General features: G+C 40.2%; 1 protein-coding gene across 6 annotated transcripts in view; it reads right to left on the bottom strand.

Annotated features, from left to right (window-relative positions):
* The window catches only part of phf21ab (PHD finger protein 21Ab), a 70440-nt gene that overhangs the window by 20077 nt on the left and 29050 nt on the right, over positions 1-21313 (bottom strand). For 2 of the 6 annotated variants that reach the window (XM_041795526.1, XM_041795527.1), the window contains exons 6-14: positions 21127-21192; positions 11068-11220; positions 9351-9602; positions 6132-6224; positions 3312-3683; positions 2981-3094; positions 2853-2904; positions 2690-2769; positions 687-747 (exon numbers count right to left, since the gene is read on the bottom strand). In XM_041795526.1, coding sequence (XP_041651460.1) covers positions 687-747; positions 2690-2769; positions 2853-2904; positions 2981-3094; positions 3312-3683; positions 6132-6224; positions 9351-9602; positions 11068-11220; positions 21127-21192 — 1243 coding nt within the window. The remainder of the gene's footprint in view (positions 1-686; positions 748-2689; positions 2770-2852; positions 2905-2980; positions 3095-3311; positions 3684-6131; positions 6225-9350; positions 9603-11067; positions 11221-21126; positions 21193-21313) is intronic. The other 4 variants (XM_041795528.1, XM_041795529.1, XM_041795530.1 and 1 more) reach the window with 4 other exon arrangements.

The raw sequence follows: 21313 nt of genomic DNA, 5'->3' as shown, positions 1-21313 counted from the left end.
ACCCCCTGATGGAAACACGGCTTTTGAGGTGCCTTCCTTGGCTATAGTAAAGGAAATAAACCAGCATGCATCGGGCCTGTCTGCAGGCCTACAGCTGATATTTGTGACTGCGTAGCTGACAGTTGTGTTTCCTGGCAGAGAAACAGTGATAGAGGTTTCGTCTGTTTCTTTCTGAAGTCTAGAATTGAGATGATATAAACTGCATGATGGCGATGTGTAGTGAATGAATCAGCTGCTCAGTGCGAGCTCATGTTCCTCCATAGAGTCGAATTCTCAGCATACACCCCTGGCTTTTTTCTTATACGCCCCGTCGCCTCATCTTGTCCTATCACATTACATCTTATTGTGTGTTATCCTGCTAAGTCTGATCTTACACCGTCTTATCCTGGCTATCTTGTTATAATATTACATCATGTTAGTCTATTTCTATCCTGTCTTACAGCGTCTGATCTAAGCTTGGGTTGTCTTTTCTACTCTTATCCTACCTTCTCTATTATTTTTCTATCACAGTCTTTGTCCAGTCCAAACCTGTCCTTTATTCTGTTGTGTTTCTGATGTTTATTTCATGCCTTATGTGAACCTCTCTTTTTCTGTCTTGTGTTATCTTATCGTCTCATCCCCTCTTATCTAGTCTAATCCTATCCTATCATATCGGAGTGGCGTGTGGATCAGTGATTCATACGGACCTCTCTTCCTGGTCCCCTGGTGCAGAGGGCTGTTCAGGTAACTCACTGCGCTCTTTTTCCTCTGAAACACACAAACACAACACAGAAAAACGTCTTAATGTGACGTCTGTGTGAAGAAATAAAACAATCCAGCGGCCCAAACCTGCTAACAGGTTCTGGTCAAAGGGCTGGGAGAGCTTGTCTTACTCTACAAGTCTATTGTTGCAAAACCACTCTTAACATTTTTAGATCATAACTTCAAGATTTTTCCTCAGTCTGTCCATCCAAACCTGTCTTTGGACTCTAAACTGCCTCCTTTTCTTACATTTTCTCTGAGCTCTAAATGTCTGACTGATCTCTGATCTTTAGTTCATTATCAAATTTTCAAACATTCTCCTCTCATTCAGCTTCTTTCTGATTGGATGTCGCACTCTGATTTTTCTCTGTGGCGTATGAAACTTTCTCTGAGCTCCGTAATATCTCTGCTCTGATGAAGCGACCAATAGGAAACAGGTGGAGGATGGACCAATCATGTTAGCTCTGCCTGTTGTTGCTATGCTGTTCTCCTTCGATCTCACTGAGTGAGTCCCAACATTCTATCACACACACACACAGTAAAAGTCTGAGAGTAAAAAAAAAAACATCATCAAACTTTAACAGGAATGGTTAAAAATCTGTCAGACAGAAAAACAGTGAATCCAGCATCAATACCTGAATGTCTCCCTTTAAAGCCTAACTGAAGTCTACAGGAGGAGCGGGGGTGGAGTTATAGGGCTTGAGTGAGATCAAAGCAAATGTCTCCTGGAGAACAGCACGGCAACAACGGGCAGAGCTAACGTGATTGGTCCCTCCTCTACCTGTTTCCTATTGGTCGGTTCATCAAAGATCAGGCCGCTCAGGGAAAGTTAAAATAATAAACAATAATAATAGATAATAATAAATAAATAAGAAAGTAAAATAAGACACATGTAAAACACAAAAACATAAAATAAATTAAAAATCTTAAAAAAATCTTCTTATCTTAAAAAAACAAACATAAAAAACAATAAGATAAACAAAAAATGCAATAAAATAAATAAAATAAAATAAGACACCTAAAGCACAAAACCATTCAATAAATAAAAAAATACACAAAAAACAAAATAAGATAAAAAAATGCAATAAAATAAATAAAATAAAATACGACATCTGCAGCACAAAAATACAATAAATAAAAAAAAACAACACAACTAAAACACAAGATTACAATAAATAAATAAAAATAAAATATAAAATAAGACATACATAAAACACAAACAAACACTTATTTAGAAAATAAATTTAAAATCACAACAAAAATACAATAAATAAATAAAAATAAACCACACCTGGAGCACAAAAATAAACAATAAATTTAAAAATAAATAAAAAAAAAATCATAAGAATACACAAGAATACAATAAATAAATAAAAATAAAATATAAAATAAGACATACATACGCCACAAAGAAAAATCAGAGAGTGACAACCAATCAGAATCAACCTGAATGAGAGGAAAATGGCCTGAAATCTGATCAACAACTTAAGATCAGGGATCCAGCAGACATTTAGAGCACAGAGGAATGTTTTTAGAGACAAGGAGGAGATTAAGAGACCAGAATCAATAAATCATGATCTCATAACATTAAAATGCACTCTTGAGTTTTGCAACAAAACTGGCTCCATACACACTGAATCAAAGGTTACTGGGACAGCAGGGTTGAATTTTCTGTAAATTAGAACCAGGTTAGGTTAAACATGCAGGGCTCTGACTCCAGTACCAGGGCTGGAAACTCACGACCGCCAACTGAAAAATGTTCCTTTTTAAATGTAACAGCTGTTTGTGGTTAAAAACGTCCTCTTCCTTTTTAAGTCAAAGCTAAATCTCTGCAGGAATCCCCTCTATAATGTCATTACACTAAAAATAAAAACACAACTGCAACCATTCAGGAAGTGGAAGTCTTGAAATAACGAATCTGCATCCAAATGAATGAGTTCTTCGTTACCTCAGGTTCAAACACGGCGCCGCTGTACACTGGGTTAGCTGTCGTTCTCCTCTTCCTCTCCTGTCGTTTGCTCTGAATTTCTGCAATCAAACAAACATTTAATGTAAAACCATAACGGCTGCAGAAGAACCAGGACTAACAGCAGATCCTCCATCAGTCTCACCTTCTAAGTGGTCGTGTGTTACCAGGCCCAAAGACACCATGAAAGCCAGTTTCTGGAGGACATAGAGACAGCGTTATTATCAGAATCTGTCACCCAAGACAGTCAGAATGTGTCCTACCACGCCGTACCTCTGGGTTCTCCTCTTTCTTGGGTCTGGGGGGAGGTGGAGGAGACAGCGGGGGAGTGGAGGACGAGGGGAGGCTGACGACGGCCTTCTCTGCTCCTCCAGGTTTAACAGTCTGCTGAGAGTCGGTGAAAGATTAAACCAAAGAAAGTAGAAAAGGTTTAGAGAGGAGGAAATAAATCAGACAGTCATGAAGGCCAGGAATCGGCTCGGTGATCTGGGACTGGTCTTAAAGAGGACTGAGGACGTGTGGAGAACAGGGTAAAGGTTTCCTTTATTCACTGATCAAACAGCGTGTTGAGTCTGTGGAAGGAGAGTCTCGGTGGTCGTCTTACCTTGGGCTCAGGGGTCAGGCTGCTGATCTGGATCGGCTGGGGCTGGGCTGGAGTAGGGGTGAGGATGGGGGTAGGGGTGGAGATAGGGGTGGGGATTGGGGTAGGCGCCTGGGCTGGGCTGGCGAGTCTGGCGGAGCTAGCGGAGACGGGCGTGGTGATGACGATGCCCGTCAGCGGCGTCGAGCCGGTCTTGCTGCACGGCTGTCCGTTCACGATGCGGACTTGATGAATGGGAGCCGAGGAGGACAGGGAGGATGACAGCTTGGTGGCCAACATGACGGGCCTCTGGAGGAGCTGGGGGGCCGCCATCATGGGAGGGGGAGGGGCTGGGGCGATGGGGACGTTGGTGGGCGTGGCCAGTTTGGGCCTGACCTGGTAACGATAGACAGCCAATCAGAAAAGGATAAGGAAATGAGCCAACATTGCCTGGTAACACCACTGTGAAGCTCTGCCTCAGACTGAGTGCTGTCTTCCTAAATATTACTGATTTAACCCTTTATTTCTGATATTTTCCAGCCTTTGACCTCTGCTGAAGGGACTTTTAACTCTTACCTGAGTAAATCTACACACCACTAGTTCTGCTTACACTTAGGTAAAGATCTAAGAAGGTAACACTCTTGTTTTCTTGCCATCCTTGGAGATCGGTCATGTTTTTTGTGTAGCTGGCATTCTGCACGACTCATTTTTGGCTCCAGACTTTCTGGTGCTTGAAGACCCAGAGAGAATCCTGGATCTTTGTTTTAGTCTTTCAGGCAGCAGATTCACTTTCTCATCCCTGCCTGTTCTGATCTGAGGCGTGCTCTGCAAAATCTTATTAAGCTCTTACAGCCCACTGTTTTTGGTCGATTGCATTACAGGCAATGTGGATTAAATGTTGCACTTCATTAAATTGTTTTTGCACTTCAGTAAAATACTTTTGCTTTTCAGAAAACATTTTTGCGCTTCATTAAAATGTTTTTGCATTACAGATTTTTTTTTGTGTTTTTCTGAAATGTTTTTTTATTTCAGTTTCATCAATATATTTGTGCTTCACTAAAATGGTTTTTGCATTTCAGATTTTTTTTCTGCTTTTTGCGAATGTTTTTTGTGCCTCATTAAAATGTTTTTGCACTTATTAAAAATGTTTTTGCGCTTCTTTAAAATGTTTTTGTACTTCGTTAAAATGTTCTTGCACTTCGTTAAAATGTTTTTCCACTTCTTTAAAATGTTTTTGCACTTCAATAAAAAGCTTTTGTGCTTCACTAAAATGTTTTTTGCATTTCAGATTTTTTTTTCTGCTTCTTGTGAAATTTTTTTTTGTGCCTCATTAAAATTTTTTTGGGCTACAGTAAAATGTTTTGGCACTTTGTTAAAATGTTTTTACACCTTATTGAATTTATTTTGCACTTTAATAAAAATGTTATTGCGCTTCATTAAAATGTTTTTTCGTATCTTTAAAATGTTTTTGTGCTTCTTTAAAATGTTTTTGCACTTCATTAAAATGTTTTGGCACTTTGTTTAAATGTTTTTGCTCTTCATCAAAATGTTTTTGCTTGTCATTAAAATATTTTAAAAGCTTCTTTAAAATGTTGTTGCGCTTCATTAAAATGTTTTTGTGCTTCATTAAAATGTTTTTGTGCCTTATTAAAACCTTTTGCGCTTAATTATAATGTTTTTGCAGTACTGTGTTTTTTTTTTGTTTTTTGAAATATTTTTGCATTTCGATTTCATCAACATATTTTTGCGCTTCACTAAAATGTTTTAAGCATATCAGAATTTTTTTTGCATTTTGTAAAATGTTTTTGCGCTTCAGTAAAAAATTTTTGCGCTTCATTAAAATGTTTTTAAGGTTTTAAAATTGTTTTTGCGCTTCATTAGAATGTTTTTGCACTCCATTCATATGTGTTTGCCCCTCATTAAAAAGTTTTTACGCTTCATTAAAATGTTTTTGCGCTTCATTAGAATGTTTTTGTGCCTCATTAAAATGTTTTTGTACTTTATCATGAGTTTTTTCATAAAATGTTTCTGTGCTTCAAGGAATTTTTTTGCACTTCATTTAATGTTTTTGTGTTTCATTGAAAAGTTTTTGTCTTTAATGTTTAAGCGGCTTTTGTTATCTATAATCACATCTTATACCGCTGTACTGATTGTGTACGGTCTCTAGTGATGCACACAGTGGTGTGAGAGTGTGAAGATATTTCGGGTGTACTGGTGATAAACCTGGCTGATTGCTGGGGATGATAACCTGCATCTACCCCACAGTCTGTATCAGGCTGATCACTGATGCTGAAGCTACTTTAGCTCTGCTAGGACGGTTTCCCCCTCTGGCTGCTTTCACTCTCCTGACGCCCCGCCCACAACACCACCTGATTGGCTAGATATCTCCTGAGTAAAGCACACGTTAGACCTTCACCTTTAGTCCGGCTTTCACCTGAACCGATCTTCATCTAGAGTGTGTCAGAGCTCTCAGTGGTGTTACTCAGCACAGACAAACATCACCAACATGTGTCACTGAAAGGGTTAAAACACATCAACAGCCAGAAACACAAAATACCAAGAAGCTGCAGGAAAACAAGCTCTCAGCACAGAAGGTAAAACACGCTCACGCTCACATTCACAGGCAGGAAACCTTGAAAACAACCCGATCAGTCGGAAAATGAAAAAAACGACAACGAGAGGAGAAAATGAGTAGAGGCAGCACAGAGCAAACAATGTTTTAGTGCCACGGAGCAAGGCGTGAGTGTTTGCTTTGGTGCACTGCTGCCCTCTGCTGGACAAAGAGCCAGTCACACAACGATCTCAGGGGGTTAGGGTTTGGAGGCGGGGCTTACAGGGACGCACCTGTGGCTGATAGGTGGGTCGAGGCGTCATTCTAGGAGGAGGGACAAACTGAGGAACTTTGATTGGCTGGGCGGAGGTGGTGGTGGCCTGCATCTGAGACAAAACCACAGCACATGTGGAACTGTGCCACTGACAAGTCTGCTCTACTGTAGGCTCATGTACACTGATGGTTTAAGGAGGAAGATGAGTGTCCCTGTAACGTCTCCATATAAACGCTCCAGAAAAGTTCTAAAAAATAAGAAGAGCGGCACGGATGTGGACGCTCCAGACTCCACCGCACCATCCTCTAAGGAGAGTATTCCTGTAGTTCTATCCTATCGACTACAGAGCAGAGGAAATCCTACAGGCGAACTCTGATGAAGCCGTCTCCTTACACCGAGGTCAGACCACACTTGTTAGGATTCAGCCCGGTCCAGGTGATCTTTAGAAGGGACGGGTTCATCCTGTGTAATGCAGCACGATTTTACACTTCTGTTAACTCACACAGTTTCAGTACTGAGGGGTTCCCATGGACCTGACTGGCTGCTGCACCCAGGGGCGTAGCTAGGGATTATGGGCCCTGAGAAAAATGTATACAGGGTCCCCCTTAACCGGCTAGCCCTCCAACAAATGTTGCATCATTTTAACAAATATCTATGCATTTTATCAGACTTTTCAACCATAATTTCCTTAATACATGGGCAACTTTTTTTACTTTGTACTTATTATTTTGCAGCACTGGACTACACCATTTGGGCATTTTTAACCCTCTGGTATTCCTACAAATTGCTGCCTCATTTTCCTCCTAGTGTGCAAAAAATGCGGGGGTGGGTGGGGGGTGTTATTACTGTAAATAAAAGTTATATTAGTTTATTTTTAATTGTTTAATTTTTTCCTTGTTTTATCAACTTGTGCCATTAACAAAAATACCAAATACTCAATAATTGGCATATCTTTTAACCCTTTAATTACCATGTTTTTAATGTAAACAAGCAAAATGTTTTGATGAAAAAAACACAAATGGATGTTTTTGCAGATACTACACTGAAAGTGAATAACTTATTTATGGATGACTGCAGCCTGGCATGTGTCATTGATTAGTAGCATCATTGGTTAAAATGCATTATTATTTTTTTGTGAGGTCAGTAATTCTAAAATACTCACGTTTTTCACCCTTCTGCACATAAATGCACACCTTTAAATCTTGTTCTAAATATCATACATTCCAAAATTGCTTTACTGTTATTCAATGATCTTTTTCTCATTTAAGGTCAGCCCTAACCGTAAATGTCAAATACTCATTCATTTTAATTTATTTAACCCTTTAAATGCCATGTTTCATTGATGATGTCACTGCATTTTTAGATGCAAAATACACAAAAATGATTTTTTTGCAAGTTACTACATGAAAATGAGATAACTTATTTTCTGATGATTGCACAGACACACTCACAGACTCACACACTGATCTGCACTCAAACCAAACCTCAGAGAGTTAGTGAGGAGGGGAGCAGAGGGCAGTAGAACACTGAAATCTGGTGGAACAAACATGGATTTCCTGCCCTCGCCCATATATGGTAAAAGTGACGTCACAGGGTCCAGGTGCAAATGTAAAGCCCCGACTCTCAAATGAAGCCCAGAAACCAGAAAAAGCATGATTCATGCCGTAATGGTGTATGGATCAGAAGAAGTGGTTTGACTGGGTTTCAATGGGGACTTTTACACAGCAGGGATATCATTGCTAAACATCTTAGTCTCCCCATGTTCTGGGTCTCTGTAGCACCCCACTCTCAGTTTTAATTGGTTTTAATTAACTCTTAATTTAATTGATGACATGGTTTTAGTTTTCTTAGGTTGTTAAGACAAAACAGGAATTGTATTTTTTATCACGAGTTTTGTATTATCTTTTAACTAAAGACAGGACTACAAATTTTACTAATTTTACTGTTTTAAACCAGGATGAACTACACTTGTTTTTAGATTTCTGGATGTTTTTATTAAAACTTATATGATAATTTTAGGATTTTTAAGAAATCTGACAGAGAAGTCTTTTATCATTGAGTCTTGGATTTTAAGAATTTTTTAATTCTCTCCAACAAGAGGAACATAGTTCACAGAAAACATAAAACCACCAAAAAAAAAATCTTTAAAATCATGAAAATATATTTAAAAAAAGGGGGAATAAAAGAGAAAAACATAAAAAGTAGAAAATCTAAAATGGAAAAAAATAAAAGAAAAAGGGGTCAAATCATTTGTTATAGTGAACTGTGACTTGACTGACTTGATTAACTAGGCTACCTCCTTTTCCACCCCCCACCCCCCAGACCCTGGACCTGCTAAAGCTGAGAACTGAGACTGAAAAGGACTGCTAGTCCTGAGCTGTCCCTGCAGGAACCACGTCATTGCTGCTGCATTCTGGGTCTCTCTTCATTCTCGTGAACTGCTCGTGTGTGATGATTGACCATTCCTTGCGAGGACATTAAACCTTTTTGTCGGCCGGCAGATGTCTCTGTTTCATTTCTCATCAGCAGCAGAGAAAAACTGCTGCAACATTATGGCGATATAAAAGGGGATGGTCATTTCTCATATTGTTCTCATTTTGATGAAGAAAAATAAATACAAAAAGATGGTATCAGGCGGGTATTTTGCCACTTAAAGAAATTCTGCACTGTCTGTGATTTGAAAATTGCAGCATGCCATATCAGGATTTCATCTAATTTGCGATTAATTACCCAGCCCTAAACAAACTATCCTAATGTTGGAGTTAAAGCAGAGTCAACCATGACGGATCAAACCAGACTACAGCCTGCTGGTTCTGCGTCTTCACGTTTCCAGCTGGGGAACAGGAAAGTAGCGTGGAAGGTCTGCGGCGGTTTCTGTAGGATGAGGCGTAGAGACGCTGGTGACCATGGTGACAGACATAAAGATGGTGGAGTCTGACCTCGGCACAAAGCGACCATCCTGTTTCTCTTTCACGTCTCCGTTACATCAGCACGAACGCTGTTTCAGCTACAGAGTTTACCGCCACCGCGCACGCCCCGCATCATGCTTCACGTAGATCAGGGACATTTAAAAACCTCTAAGAGCCGGGACTTTAAAAACCCCACAGCAGATCACATGATAACTAACTGTCCAATCAGATCATCTCTCTTCTACACATGGTAACTCTAACTGTCCAATCAGATTAAAGGAGGGTAATGACAAAGACCAGACAGCAGGGGGCGGGGCTGAGGCTCTTACCACCATGGCGTTCTTGGACACGAGTCGCACAGGCTCTGGACTCTGATTGGTCAGCTTGCTGGCCACCTGCAGGTTGATGGGAGCGTTCTGCGCGTCGGGTTTGGTGATAGCTGTGGTTACCATAGCAACAGTGGGCGGGCGTTGTGGCAGGACAGAGCCGGGTAGGGCGGGCGCCGCGGCAGCTTTCAGCACCAGAGGTAGAGTCTTCGTGGTGAGGACCGGCGTGACCGTCAGCGTCTGTCCAGGGAGAAACTGACCAATGAGAGCAAGGCTAGAGGGTGAGCAGCTGACAGTGACATTTATCAATGTTTTAACACATTTAAGAAAAGTTACAGAAAACATTTCAAACATTTATGAGCATGTCGGTATTTCTGAAATGTGATGTCGCTTCATTTTTATTAATGTTTTATAAAATATAAGTCACTTTTCTGTATTTGATCCAAAATATGACTGAAAAATTAAAAATTTAACACGGAAGAATGCAAAAACAATTCCATTAAACTGTCCAGAAAAAAAGAAAAAAAGAAAAAAAGAAAAACTCCTGACATCAGCTCTGATCAAACATCTATCTTATCATGAAAAAGACTAAAGTACGGTGGCCCTGAAGGTCAAAAGAAAAAAACATTTCATAAAACACAAAATAATTTAATTGAGCATGGAAACAAATTTTCATAGTTCCTGGAATTCTTTGGTTTTTCATGACATAATTCTGCTTTTTAAGAAATTTTTGAGTTTCTGCAAAATGTTTATGGGCTTCATGATTTTTTAAAAGTTTTTCTTTTTGGCGCTTCAATAAAAGTCTTTGGGCCTCATAAAAATGTTTCTGCATTTTTTTAAATGTTGTTTTGTTTCAAGAAAATTTTTTGCATTTCAATTTTAAAAAATTGATTTTGATGAAATGCTGTTGCGTGTTAGTGAAAAGTTTTTGCAATATTTTTCTTTTCGCATTTGATTAATTTTCATGCTTCCATTAAATATTTCTGTAGTTCAGGAAATTTTTTTGCACTTCAATAAATATTTTTTTTGTGTTTAATAAAAAGGGCTTTACAATTCATGAAATTTCTGTGCATTTAAAACGATTTTGCATTTCATAAAAAAAATGTTACGCTTCAATCAACTGTTCTTGTATTCATAAAAATGTTTTTGCGCTTTTATAAAACATTTTTGAACCTGAAAATTTCAAACAGATGTTTTTGTTCTCAATGTTTTTTGTGCATCAAATGTTTTTAAATAGCTGTTGTCTTTCAGGAAAATGCTTTTATGTTTTATTAGATATTTGTTGCATTTCATGACATGCTTCTGTGTGAATAAATGTTTCTGTGTTTTATAAAATGGTTTTGCACTTCAATAAAAAGTTTTGAGCTTACCATAAAAAGTTTTGGTATGTCATCTAATGTTTTTGCACTTTGATAAAATGGTTTTGCACTTCAACAAATTTTTGTCCATCTGTTTACATTTTTTCACCTGATTCATTCAATGTTTTTGTTTTTTTTTAAACACTTTTTTACATTTTCTTTTAATTTGCATTAAATGAAATGTATTTTCTCTTTTAATGATTTTTGTGTGCTTGATCAAATGTTTGAGTCTCCTGAAATAATTTTGCTTTTTGAGAAATATTTTGTACGTGTTTTTTTCAGTTTCCCTTCAGGCCCACCGTAGAAAAGGCTCTTTCCTTACTAAAGTGAAGCACAGCTGCAGCAGAGAGAGTGTTTCCTACCTGCTGCAGTCCTCCTGGTATCTGCTGGCTCTGCAGCAGGTTGGCTGGCTTGATGTCGCCGCCTACTGGTGGAGTCTGGACGTGCAACTGCAGCTTCGCCTCGGGCTCCTGCTTCACCAGCAGCTCCTTCCTCAGCTGCTCCACCACCTTTTTCTGCAGGACCAGAGGAGGAAGAGGAGGAAACAAGATGAGGAAGGAGAGGAGATGAGGATAGGGAGGGAGGGAGGGAGGGAGGGGAGGTTGAATCAGGACAAATATTGTTTCAGACACTCAGACAGCAGCATTTCTATACAGAAGTCTGTTTGCAGTGACTCGGTATTCATGTCTGGTTGTTTTCTCCTCTTTTACAATAACGTGTCTGACTGAGAGAGATCTAAACTGTTTTAATGTTTCTGTCTCACACTAAATCACAAAAACTCAAAGACATCCAGGCGTTTATAGACAAGATCCCGGGTTTCTGGCCCATAAGGACGAACAATCATGAAGCTTTGTCAGCGATGAATTAACCAATGGTCGTCTCATATCAGAAAAACAAACTTTGACATCATTTCAGTCAAAATTTAACTGAAGCCTGCTTAAAACTACGGCAGCCTGGTTTTTAATAAAAGTCAGGAGCACATAGGAGAACGTCAGTTTGTCTGTGAGAAAACCTGCAGAATAAACACAAGAAAACCTGATCCTTAGTTTGTTTATAAATCAGTGAAAGCAAATCGCTTCAAGCTGATTGGATGTTCCTGGTCAGAGACTGAGGGACCAATCAGCATCATTAGAGGAGAAAGAGGAGGAGCTACAGGTGTGGTTTAGTTGAAGTGACTCCAATCCTGTAAACAATGGCGGCACAATAACGGCGAGCAGAGCGACACCTCTACAGGCTTCATTCAGTCCTCTAACAGAGAGCTTTACACCTAAGAAGACGATAATATAGGGACGTTAGGAGGTTGAAGTAGTAAAGTTAGAGGATAGTTTTAAGACTTTAACAGGTGACTAACATGGTTAAATAAAGGTTAAATTAAAACTTTAACAGAGGATCAGATGCAGTTTCTCTTTTCCCTCTCTGGTGATAGGATGGTGAGGAGACGAGCGTGGATGCAGCGACAGCAGCGGTCTGATCAGAACTTTATTAAAGTGGCGCAGAGAACCAGTTTAATCTACCGGCTGACTCCACTGGACCCAGGTCACGTTACGGAGTTTACACCCACTAAGTCAAGTTCTGATCGGCCCAAAATGAATGTGACAGAACCCTGGTCCAATCACAGTCTGAGTTTTATTTTGAAAGGCCTAATCAAACACCGTCTATGGGCTGTAGCCCCGATGGATGTGAGATAATCCTCTGACATGTGGCTGTGAGCTTCTGTCTGGGGCGTCAGGAATCAACAGCTGACAGATTCAGACTTTATCTGGTATTTTCTACGGTCTGAGGTAAAAAAAGAGGAGAAATGTTCTTGTTTAAATGCTGGAGTAAATCTAATGAAGCTGACTGATGCTTTTAAAGGCTTTTATGTTGCTTTGCTTTTTTCTCATTGAACTTCTAGATGGTTCTTTTAGTGAGAGATCAAAAATAAAAAAATAGATAAGAGGCAGAGCAGAGTCTTTGTTGCTGCAGGTTTTGATGTTCCACCATGCACAGCTGCTGGATCATACATGTCTGGATCATACATGTCTGGATCATACAAACCTGGATCATACACGCCTGGATCATACACGCCTGGATCATACACGCCTGAATCATACATGTCTGGATCATACAAACCTGGATCATACACCCCTGGATCATACAAGCCTGGATCATACATGCCTGGATCACACAAGTCTGGATCATACACGCCTGAATCATACGTGTCTGGATCATACATGTCTGGATCATACATGCCTGGATCATACATGCCTGGATCATACACGCCTGGATCATACATAACTGGATCATACACGCCTGGATCATACACGTCTGGATCATAAATGCCTGGATCACAAATGTCTGGATCATACATGCCTGGATCATACATGTCTGGATCACACAAGCCTGGATCATACACGCCTGGATCATACACGTCTGGATCATAAATGCCTGGATCACACATGTCTGGATCATGCATGCCTGGATCATACATGTCTGGATCACACAAGCCTGGATCATACACGCCTGGATCATAAATGCCTGGATCACACATGTCTGGATCACACAAACCTGGATCATACACGCCTGGATCATACACGTCTGGATCATAAATGCCTGGATCACACATGTCTGGATCACACAAACCTGGATCATACACGCCTGGATCATACACGTCTGGATCATAAATGCCTGGATCACACATGTCTGGATCACACAAACCTGGATCATACACGCCCGGATCATACATGTCTGGATCATAAATGCCTGGATCACACATGTCTGGATCATGCATGCCTGGATCATACATGTCTGGATCACACAAGCCTGGATCATACATGTCTGGATCATACATGCCTGGATCATACACGTCTGGATCATACATGCCTGGATCACACATGTCTGGATCACACAAACCTGGATCATACACGCCTGGATCATACACGTCTGGATCATAAATGCCTGGATCACACATGTCTGGATCATGCATGCCTGGATCATACATGCCTAGATCACACAAGTCTGGATCATACACGCCTGAATCATACGTGTCTGGATCATACATGTCTGGATCATACATGCCTGGATCATACATGCCTGGATCATACACGCCTGGATCATACACGTCTGGATCATAAATGCCTGGATCACACATGTCTGGATCATACATGCCTGGATCATACATGTCTGGATCACACAAACCTGGATCATACAAGCCTGGATCATACATGCCTGGATCATACATGCCTGGATCATACATGTCTGGATCATACATGTCTGGATCACACACGTGTGGATCATACATACCTGGATCACACATGCCTGGATCATACACGTGTGGATCATACACGCCTGGATCACACACATCTGGATCACACGTCTGGATCATACACGCCTGGATCTTACACGCCTGGATCATACACGCCTGGATCATACATGTCTGGATCATACATGTCTGGATCACACATGTCTGGATCATACACGCCTGGATCATACAAATGTGGATCATACATGTCTGGATCATACATGTCTGGATCTTAAATGCCTGGATCATACACATCTGGATCACACATGTCTAGATCACACACGTGTGGATCATACACGCCTGGATCTTACACGCCTGGATCATACACGCCTGGATCATACATGTCTGGATCATACACGCCTGGATCACACACATCTGGATCACACGTCTGGATCATACACGCCTGGATCTTACACGCCTGGATCATACACGCCTGGATCATACATTTCTGGATCATACATGTCTGGATCACACATGCCTGGATCATACACGCCTGGATCATACAAATGTGGATCATACATGTCTGGATCATACATGTCTGGATCTTAAATGCCTGGATCATACACATCTGGATCACACATGTCTAGATCACACACGTGTGGATCATACACGCCTGGATCTTACACGCCTGGATCATACACGCCTGGATCATACATGTCTGGATCATACATGTCTGGATCACACATGTCTGGATCATACACGCCTGGATCATACATGCCTGGATCATACATGCCTGGATCATACATGTCTGGATCATACAAATGTGGATCATACATGTCTGGATCATACATGTCTGGATCTTAAATGCCTGGATCATACACATCTGGATCACACATGTCTAGATCACACACGTGTGGATCATACACGCCTGGATCTTACACGCCTGGATCATACACGCCTGGATCATACATGTCTGGATCATACATGTCTGGATCACACATGTCTGGATCATACACGCCTGGATCATACATGCCTGGATCATACATGCCTGGATCATACATGTCTGGATCATACAAATGTGGATCATACATGTCTGGATCATACATGTCTGGATCTTAAATGCCTGGATCATACATGTCTGGATCACACATGTTTGGATCATACACACCTGGATCATACACACCTGGATCATACAAGCCTGGATCATACATGCCTGGATCATACAAGTCTGGATCATACAAACGTGGATCATACATGTCTGGATCATACATGTCTGGATCACACACGTGTGGATCATACATACCTGGATCATACATGTCTGGATCATACAAACGTGGATCATACATGTCTGGATCATACATGTCTGGATCACACACGTGTGGATCATACATACCTGGATCATACATGCCTGGATCATACATGTCTGGATCATACATGTCTGGATCTTAAATGCCTGGATCATACACATCTGGATCACACATGTCTAGATCACACACGTGTGGATCATACACGCCTGGATCTTACACGCCTGGATCATACACGCCTGGATCATACATGTCTGGATCATACATGTCTGGATCACACATGTCTGGATCATACACGCCTGGATCATACATGCCTGGATCATACATGCCTGGATCATACATGTCTGGATCATACAAATGTGGATCATACATGTCTGGATCATACATGTCTGGATCTTAAATGCCTGGATCATACACATCTGGATCACACATGTCTAGATCACACACGTGTGGATCATACACGCCTGGATCTTACACGCCTGGATCATACACGCCTGGATCATACATGTCTGGATCATACATGTCTGGATCACACATGTCTGGATCATACACGCCTGGATCATACATGCCTGGATCATACATGCCTGGATCATACATGTCTGGATCATACAAATGTGGATCATACATGTCTGGATCATACATGTCTGGATCTTAAATGTCTGGATCATACATGTCTGGATCACACATGTTTGGATCATACACACCTGGATCATACACACCTGGATCATACAAGCCTGGATCATACATGCCTGGATCATACATGTCTGGATCATACAAACGTGGATCATACATGTCTGGATCATACATGTCTGGATCACACACGTGTGGATCATACATACCTGGATCATACATGTCTGGATCATACAAACGTGGATCATACATGTCTGGATCATACATGTCTGGATCACACACGTGTGGATCATACATACCTGGATCATACATGCCTGGATCATACATGTCTGGATCATACATGTCTGGATCATAACTGCTGACATCCTTCTCACTGATCAATAATCAATAATGTGGCTGCTGTCGTCTGATTGGCAGCGTCTGCTGCTGATTAACAATCAAACGGCTCATTGTCGTGGAGAAAAGCTCGGATGTTTGATTCTACAGTCGAAGATAAAGCCCATCTGTTGCCTAGCAACGCCGACTCTGAAGCAGGAAGTTAACGCTGGCTCCTGAGGAGTCCTGAAGAGAGACAGAGGCGTCCCGAGCAGACGGCGAGCCGGCCCGGTCTCGTCTCTCAGAGCGGTTTGACCTGCAGTTAATAACGTGCGTCTCTATCTGCTGCAGGGTGCCGTTTTATCACCCGGGATTAGGCCGCGCTCTCCCTCGCCGCTCTTATCACACCGTGTTTTCTAAAGGATCGCCCGCACACATCACAAAAAACACATAGCGCCTGTTTAACCTGCTCTAATCTCGACACACAGGCGGCTTTATGAGCTCAGGTTTCCTGATAGAGCCGCCACCGCTGAGGGCTGTGAGGAGGAACACGGCGGTTCAAACAGAGCTTAGGGAAACTAAAAACAGTACGGTGGTCCAAATGTGCCACGTGTTATTTTAATGAAGATAGCATCTAAAAAAATGTTTAAAGAAAATGTCAATTTTAGAAGACTGAGAGAAACATGAACGGAGCTGAAATCACAGGAAAAACGTCCAACAGTGTTAGAGCCACTTCCAACACAGAACGTCCAGACTTTTATGGGAAATACTCACGATTCTCACACATTTCTAAACTCTGAATTTTTTAGTTTAAAAGTTGGAAATTTAAGACAATTTAAGAAAGAAAATGAGAGATTTTAAAGGTTAAAAGTCACAAACTTTGACCTTATATTCAGTTCAAGTGACTTTAGGTATTAGAAGACGAGATATGGCGGCAATTCTCCGACTTCTGGTGTGAAGTGGAGGTCGTCGGCTGCATCCAGGTACCCTGGGGAATTTCTGAGTCTGAAAAGTTGGAAATGTGAAATAAAAAATAAATCTTCATTGTAGAGTTAGAGTAAGAGTTTACCTTCTGTTTCTGATTATTGAAAACAATAAATGACCAAACACTGGATGTCCAGGTCTTCTATTTTTGGGTTTGCTTTTTATCAAAATCATATTTTAGCAATAATTCTGGAACCATGATGGACCAAAAAAAACCAGCGCTGTACGTTTGGTACTAATATGTGATTGTGATTAACCAGGACAATTACGATTCTGATATAATCAATAACTAAAACCATGAGTCTAACTGCTCAGTTATCAGTGAAAATACAGAGAATTATTATTATCATTAGAAGCGGCTATTTATCAACTCAAAACAGACTAATATTAAGCATTAAAGAAACAAAATTAAGTTTTCACAGCGTTGCTTTCAGAATAACTGAATATTTTCTAAAGTTGTTTGTTCTTTAAAAGTAAAGTTTCTTCTCCAGGGATCAGTGACAGCTCTGCTGTAAACCTTCAGGCCTTTCTGCAGATATTTAGGTAAATCTTTAGTAAACTAGAATAACTGCAGACTTTTATGCAGTTCTGGAATCACAGCCTGACTTTATGATCAGATTAACTGCAGAATTCAACCAACTAAAATACACAAAGGTTTAAAACATGATAAAATCATTCATTCATACTTCTCTCTGGTGTTGTTTAATTTATTGGAGCAGTTTTCAGTGTTATTAACCCTTTAGAGTATGCATGGTTCTGTAATCTTAAAACTGGCTGTGCAGACAGCAGACAGGAGATTTAGATCTAAAGATTTCAGATATTTGACATCAGGGACTTTTATTTTGTTGCTCTGGTATTAAACAGGCATCAACATTATCAGAGTTTTATTAATAAATACAGTAAATATGATAAATACCAATTTAGACAGAACAGTTCAGATAAATTCTCTTATTCTGCTGCTGGTGGTGTTAAATATACTGATAGAAACCAAATATCTGATTTATAAATCAGTGAATAAATATTTAAACGTTGATTTATCACCCAGATCCTCCGTCATTGTTTTTATCTAAAGACCTTGTTTCTTCGACTGTTTTTCCCGCCCTACTCTCTACTGAGCGCGCTCAAACACTCCGACATGAAAGCAAACACAGGCGGATAAAAATAGGAGAAAAGCTCAAAGCTGATAAAAATAAAGACTAAAAACTACTAACTTAGAACAGGAAAGATCAGACGAGAGTTCAAACAGGAAAAAGCAGACTGGTTTAACTGGTAATCTGCTGAAACACCAGCAGCTCAGATCCACAGTAAACTGGCTTTATTCTTTCCTAAATATCAGCGATAAAGAAGATGTGTCTGACTAGCGCTCATGTCTGAGGAGGAAACGTCCTAAAAGGAGCTAAAACTCAACGCTAAACTCAGACTGGATAAAGACAAACAGACTCTGGTCTGGACTAAAACCGATGGTTTCTCTGTAAAATCTGTCATAAAGAAACAGAAGAGGTCTGAAAATGTTTAGAAATATCCAGCCCTGCAGTTCAGTGATAGGAGCTCTAGCTGGTTAACCTGCAGGTTTGTGGTTCAGAATCAGGACGCTGGATGTTTGCAGTTTTCAGACACACTAATATTCACTAATTCATTTCAGCAGATACCGACATCAGAGCTGATATTTACATATTTACTTCAGTCCTTAAACCCTTAAGATCACTGATCATCAACTGGCAGCCCGGGGGCCACATCAGGACCCCCAAGGCTTCCTGTCCGGCCCCTGAAAGATCACTGAATTCAGAAAAGGAGGAAAAGATGATGTGGTTTTAACCTTTAGCTTTAAATTTCTGCAGCTGTTAAATCCATCCCACAGACAATTAACATTAAAATAGTTTTAGAATGACACTTGATCTGTTTTTACAGAAATTTACTGTCATTATTAGTAGATATTAAAAAAAAAAAAAAAAGGGTTAAGGTTGGCAAAAGTGCTGCAAAAATGACCAGATAAAGTGGTGAAAAGGGGTTAGAGAGTAGCAAAAATGGGTGATAAATGGCAAAATGGGTTGTGGAGCAGCACAAAGGGGCAAAAAATTGGCAAAAAGGTGGTGAAAAGTGGTTAAAGTGGCAAAAATTGGTAAAAGAGGAAAAGAAGGGGAAAAAAGTATCAAAAATTGGTTACAAATGCCAGAAAATAGTACCAAAGTCATGAAAAGAAGGTAAAAGTGACAAAAATGGCACCAATGGGTTATTACATACAGGTAAAGTGGTTTAAATGGGATAAAGATTGGCAAAAATTGGGTTAAACATGCAAAAAGTATCAAAAATGGGTCAAAAGTGGCAAAAATGATTTTAAAGTTGCAAAAACTGTTTATAAAACCTAATGAAAAGGGGTTAAAAAGAGGCAAAAATAGAAGAAAAGTGGCAAAATGGATAAGAGTGGCACAAAGGGAATAAAACATGTAGGAAAAATGGTTTCAAAAAGGGGTTAAAATCTTGCCAAAATTGTGTCAAAGTGGCAAAAAGTATCAAAAATGGTTAAAAGTGTCAAAAATGAGTAAATACTACTAAATCACAACTGGGGAGGGCCCATTTCCTGGGATTTTCAGGGGCCCTGCCAGCTCTGTTATCAGGCCTGTCTCCTTGGCCTTTATAGGTAACAGGCATAGATCTCCCTGGTTACAACTAAAAATGTCCTGTATTTAAAAAAACAACAAAAAAACAAACAAACAAATACTACTACAATAATATTTCAATGAGACCTAAATATTTAGGCCTATTTAATATTTTTTTATTTGAAAGTCCAGCCCCCAGAGTCTCTGTTGAGAATGAATCTGGTCCATGTGCAGATGTAGTTGATGACCCCTACTTTAGATTCTAAACTCAGCAGGAACAAAGACTTCAGCTGAGATAGATCTGTTCATTCTGCCTGAAACTGCAGATTTATTTGTTTATATGGATAATAGAGGTTGGAAATATCAACATAAATGTTTAGAATTAAATGACTTAGCTGATATTTACTGAAGGTAATAACTTTCATGCATCCTTAGCGATTAATTTTTGAACCAACTAGATTTTTCCTGACAAAGTCCAAAGCTCTGCAGAAGCCTCTTCCTCCTCTTCACAACAAACCTGTGATGGAAAAATCTGAATAAAGCAGCTTCAGGTTAAAATAAACTTTTCTCTTCCCCTCAGCAGCAGACACTAAAACCAGACTCAGATAAAAACTTCCTGGGTCAAACTTTTAGACCCAGGAATGACGACACTGAGGCAGAAACTCTGCATTCATGCTGTACGAAGGCCCAAAGATGACACGTGTTTTTAAGATTCAGGGTTTGATTTTTCCATTTAGTCTTTTCTAACACTTCCTGCTCCTCATCTATTGGACCGGACTGGGACAGCAGACGTGGGATTTTAAGCTGCGCCGTCCACCAACAATCAGCCAAACATGACACAGCAGCAGCCTCCATCACAGCCACTGATTCACCGTTACACAGCATCCAAACTCAAACTGCAGGAGGAATTAAAGCTGACTGAGACCAAAGATTCATAGAATAAGCACAGAGAAACTGGTAAAGAACCCAAAACACACTGAAAATCTAAAAAGGTTCAAATCATTTCATCAAAACTATAAATAAATCACAGTGACTCGCCTGCACTCTAAACATTAAACAGGAAAACTTCATTGAATGTGCTTTAACAGACGGACATTAAAACATCACAGGCAGACAGCTCTGTGATTGGCTCCACTAGTTTAGCAGCTACACCTGCAGGGCACGACTCAAACCGCAAATATTAACGCCGTCCTGCCGCGGCCTCACGCAGATCCTTTCCTCCATCACTAACCTCAACAGTTCTTATAGAAGGGATGATTCTAGCCTCCAGTTATAACATCCTCATATAAAAACCTCCAACCTCCTGCAGAACGAGCCAAACGCCTTGTTAACGAAGACCAGAACCAGAACCAGAATCTTTCTGGAGTCTACCTGCTTCTCACTGAGCGCTGTGATCTTGGCCTGGAGTTCATGGAGCTGCTTCTTCAGATCTGCATTCTGAAAACAGACAGACAGACAGTCAGAGAGGAAACAAGACTCCTGCAAAACTTAGTCTGAGTCTTCTTCTACTGCAGTAACAAACAGGAAGTAAAGTTGCTGCTATCATGATAACAAACAG

Source organism: Cheilinus undulatus, linkage group 9 (assembly GCF_018320785.1).
Source record: "Cheilinus undulatus linkage group 9, ASM1832078v1, whole genome shotgun sequence".
Taxonomy (NCBI): Eukaryota; Metazoa; Chordata; class Actinopteri; order Labriformes; family Labridae; genus Cheilinus; species Cheilinus undulatus.
Note: the sequence above shows the minus strand (reverse complement) of the source record. Positions and strands in the feature narration are given on the sequence as shown.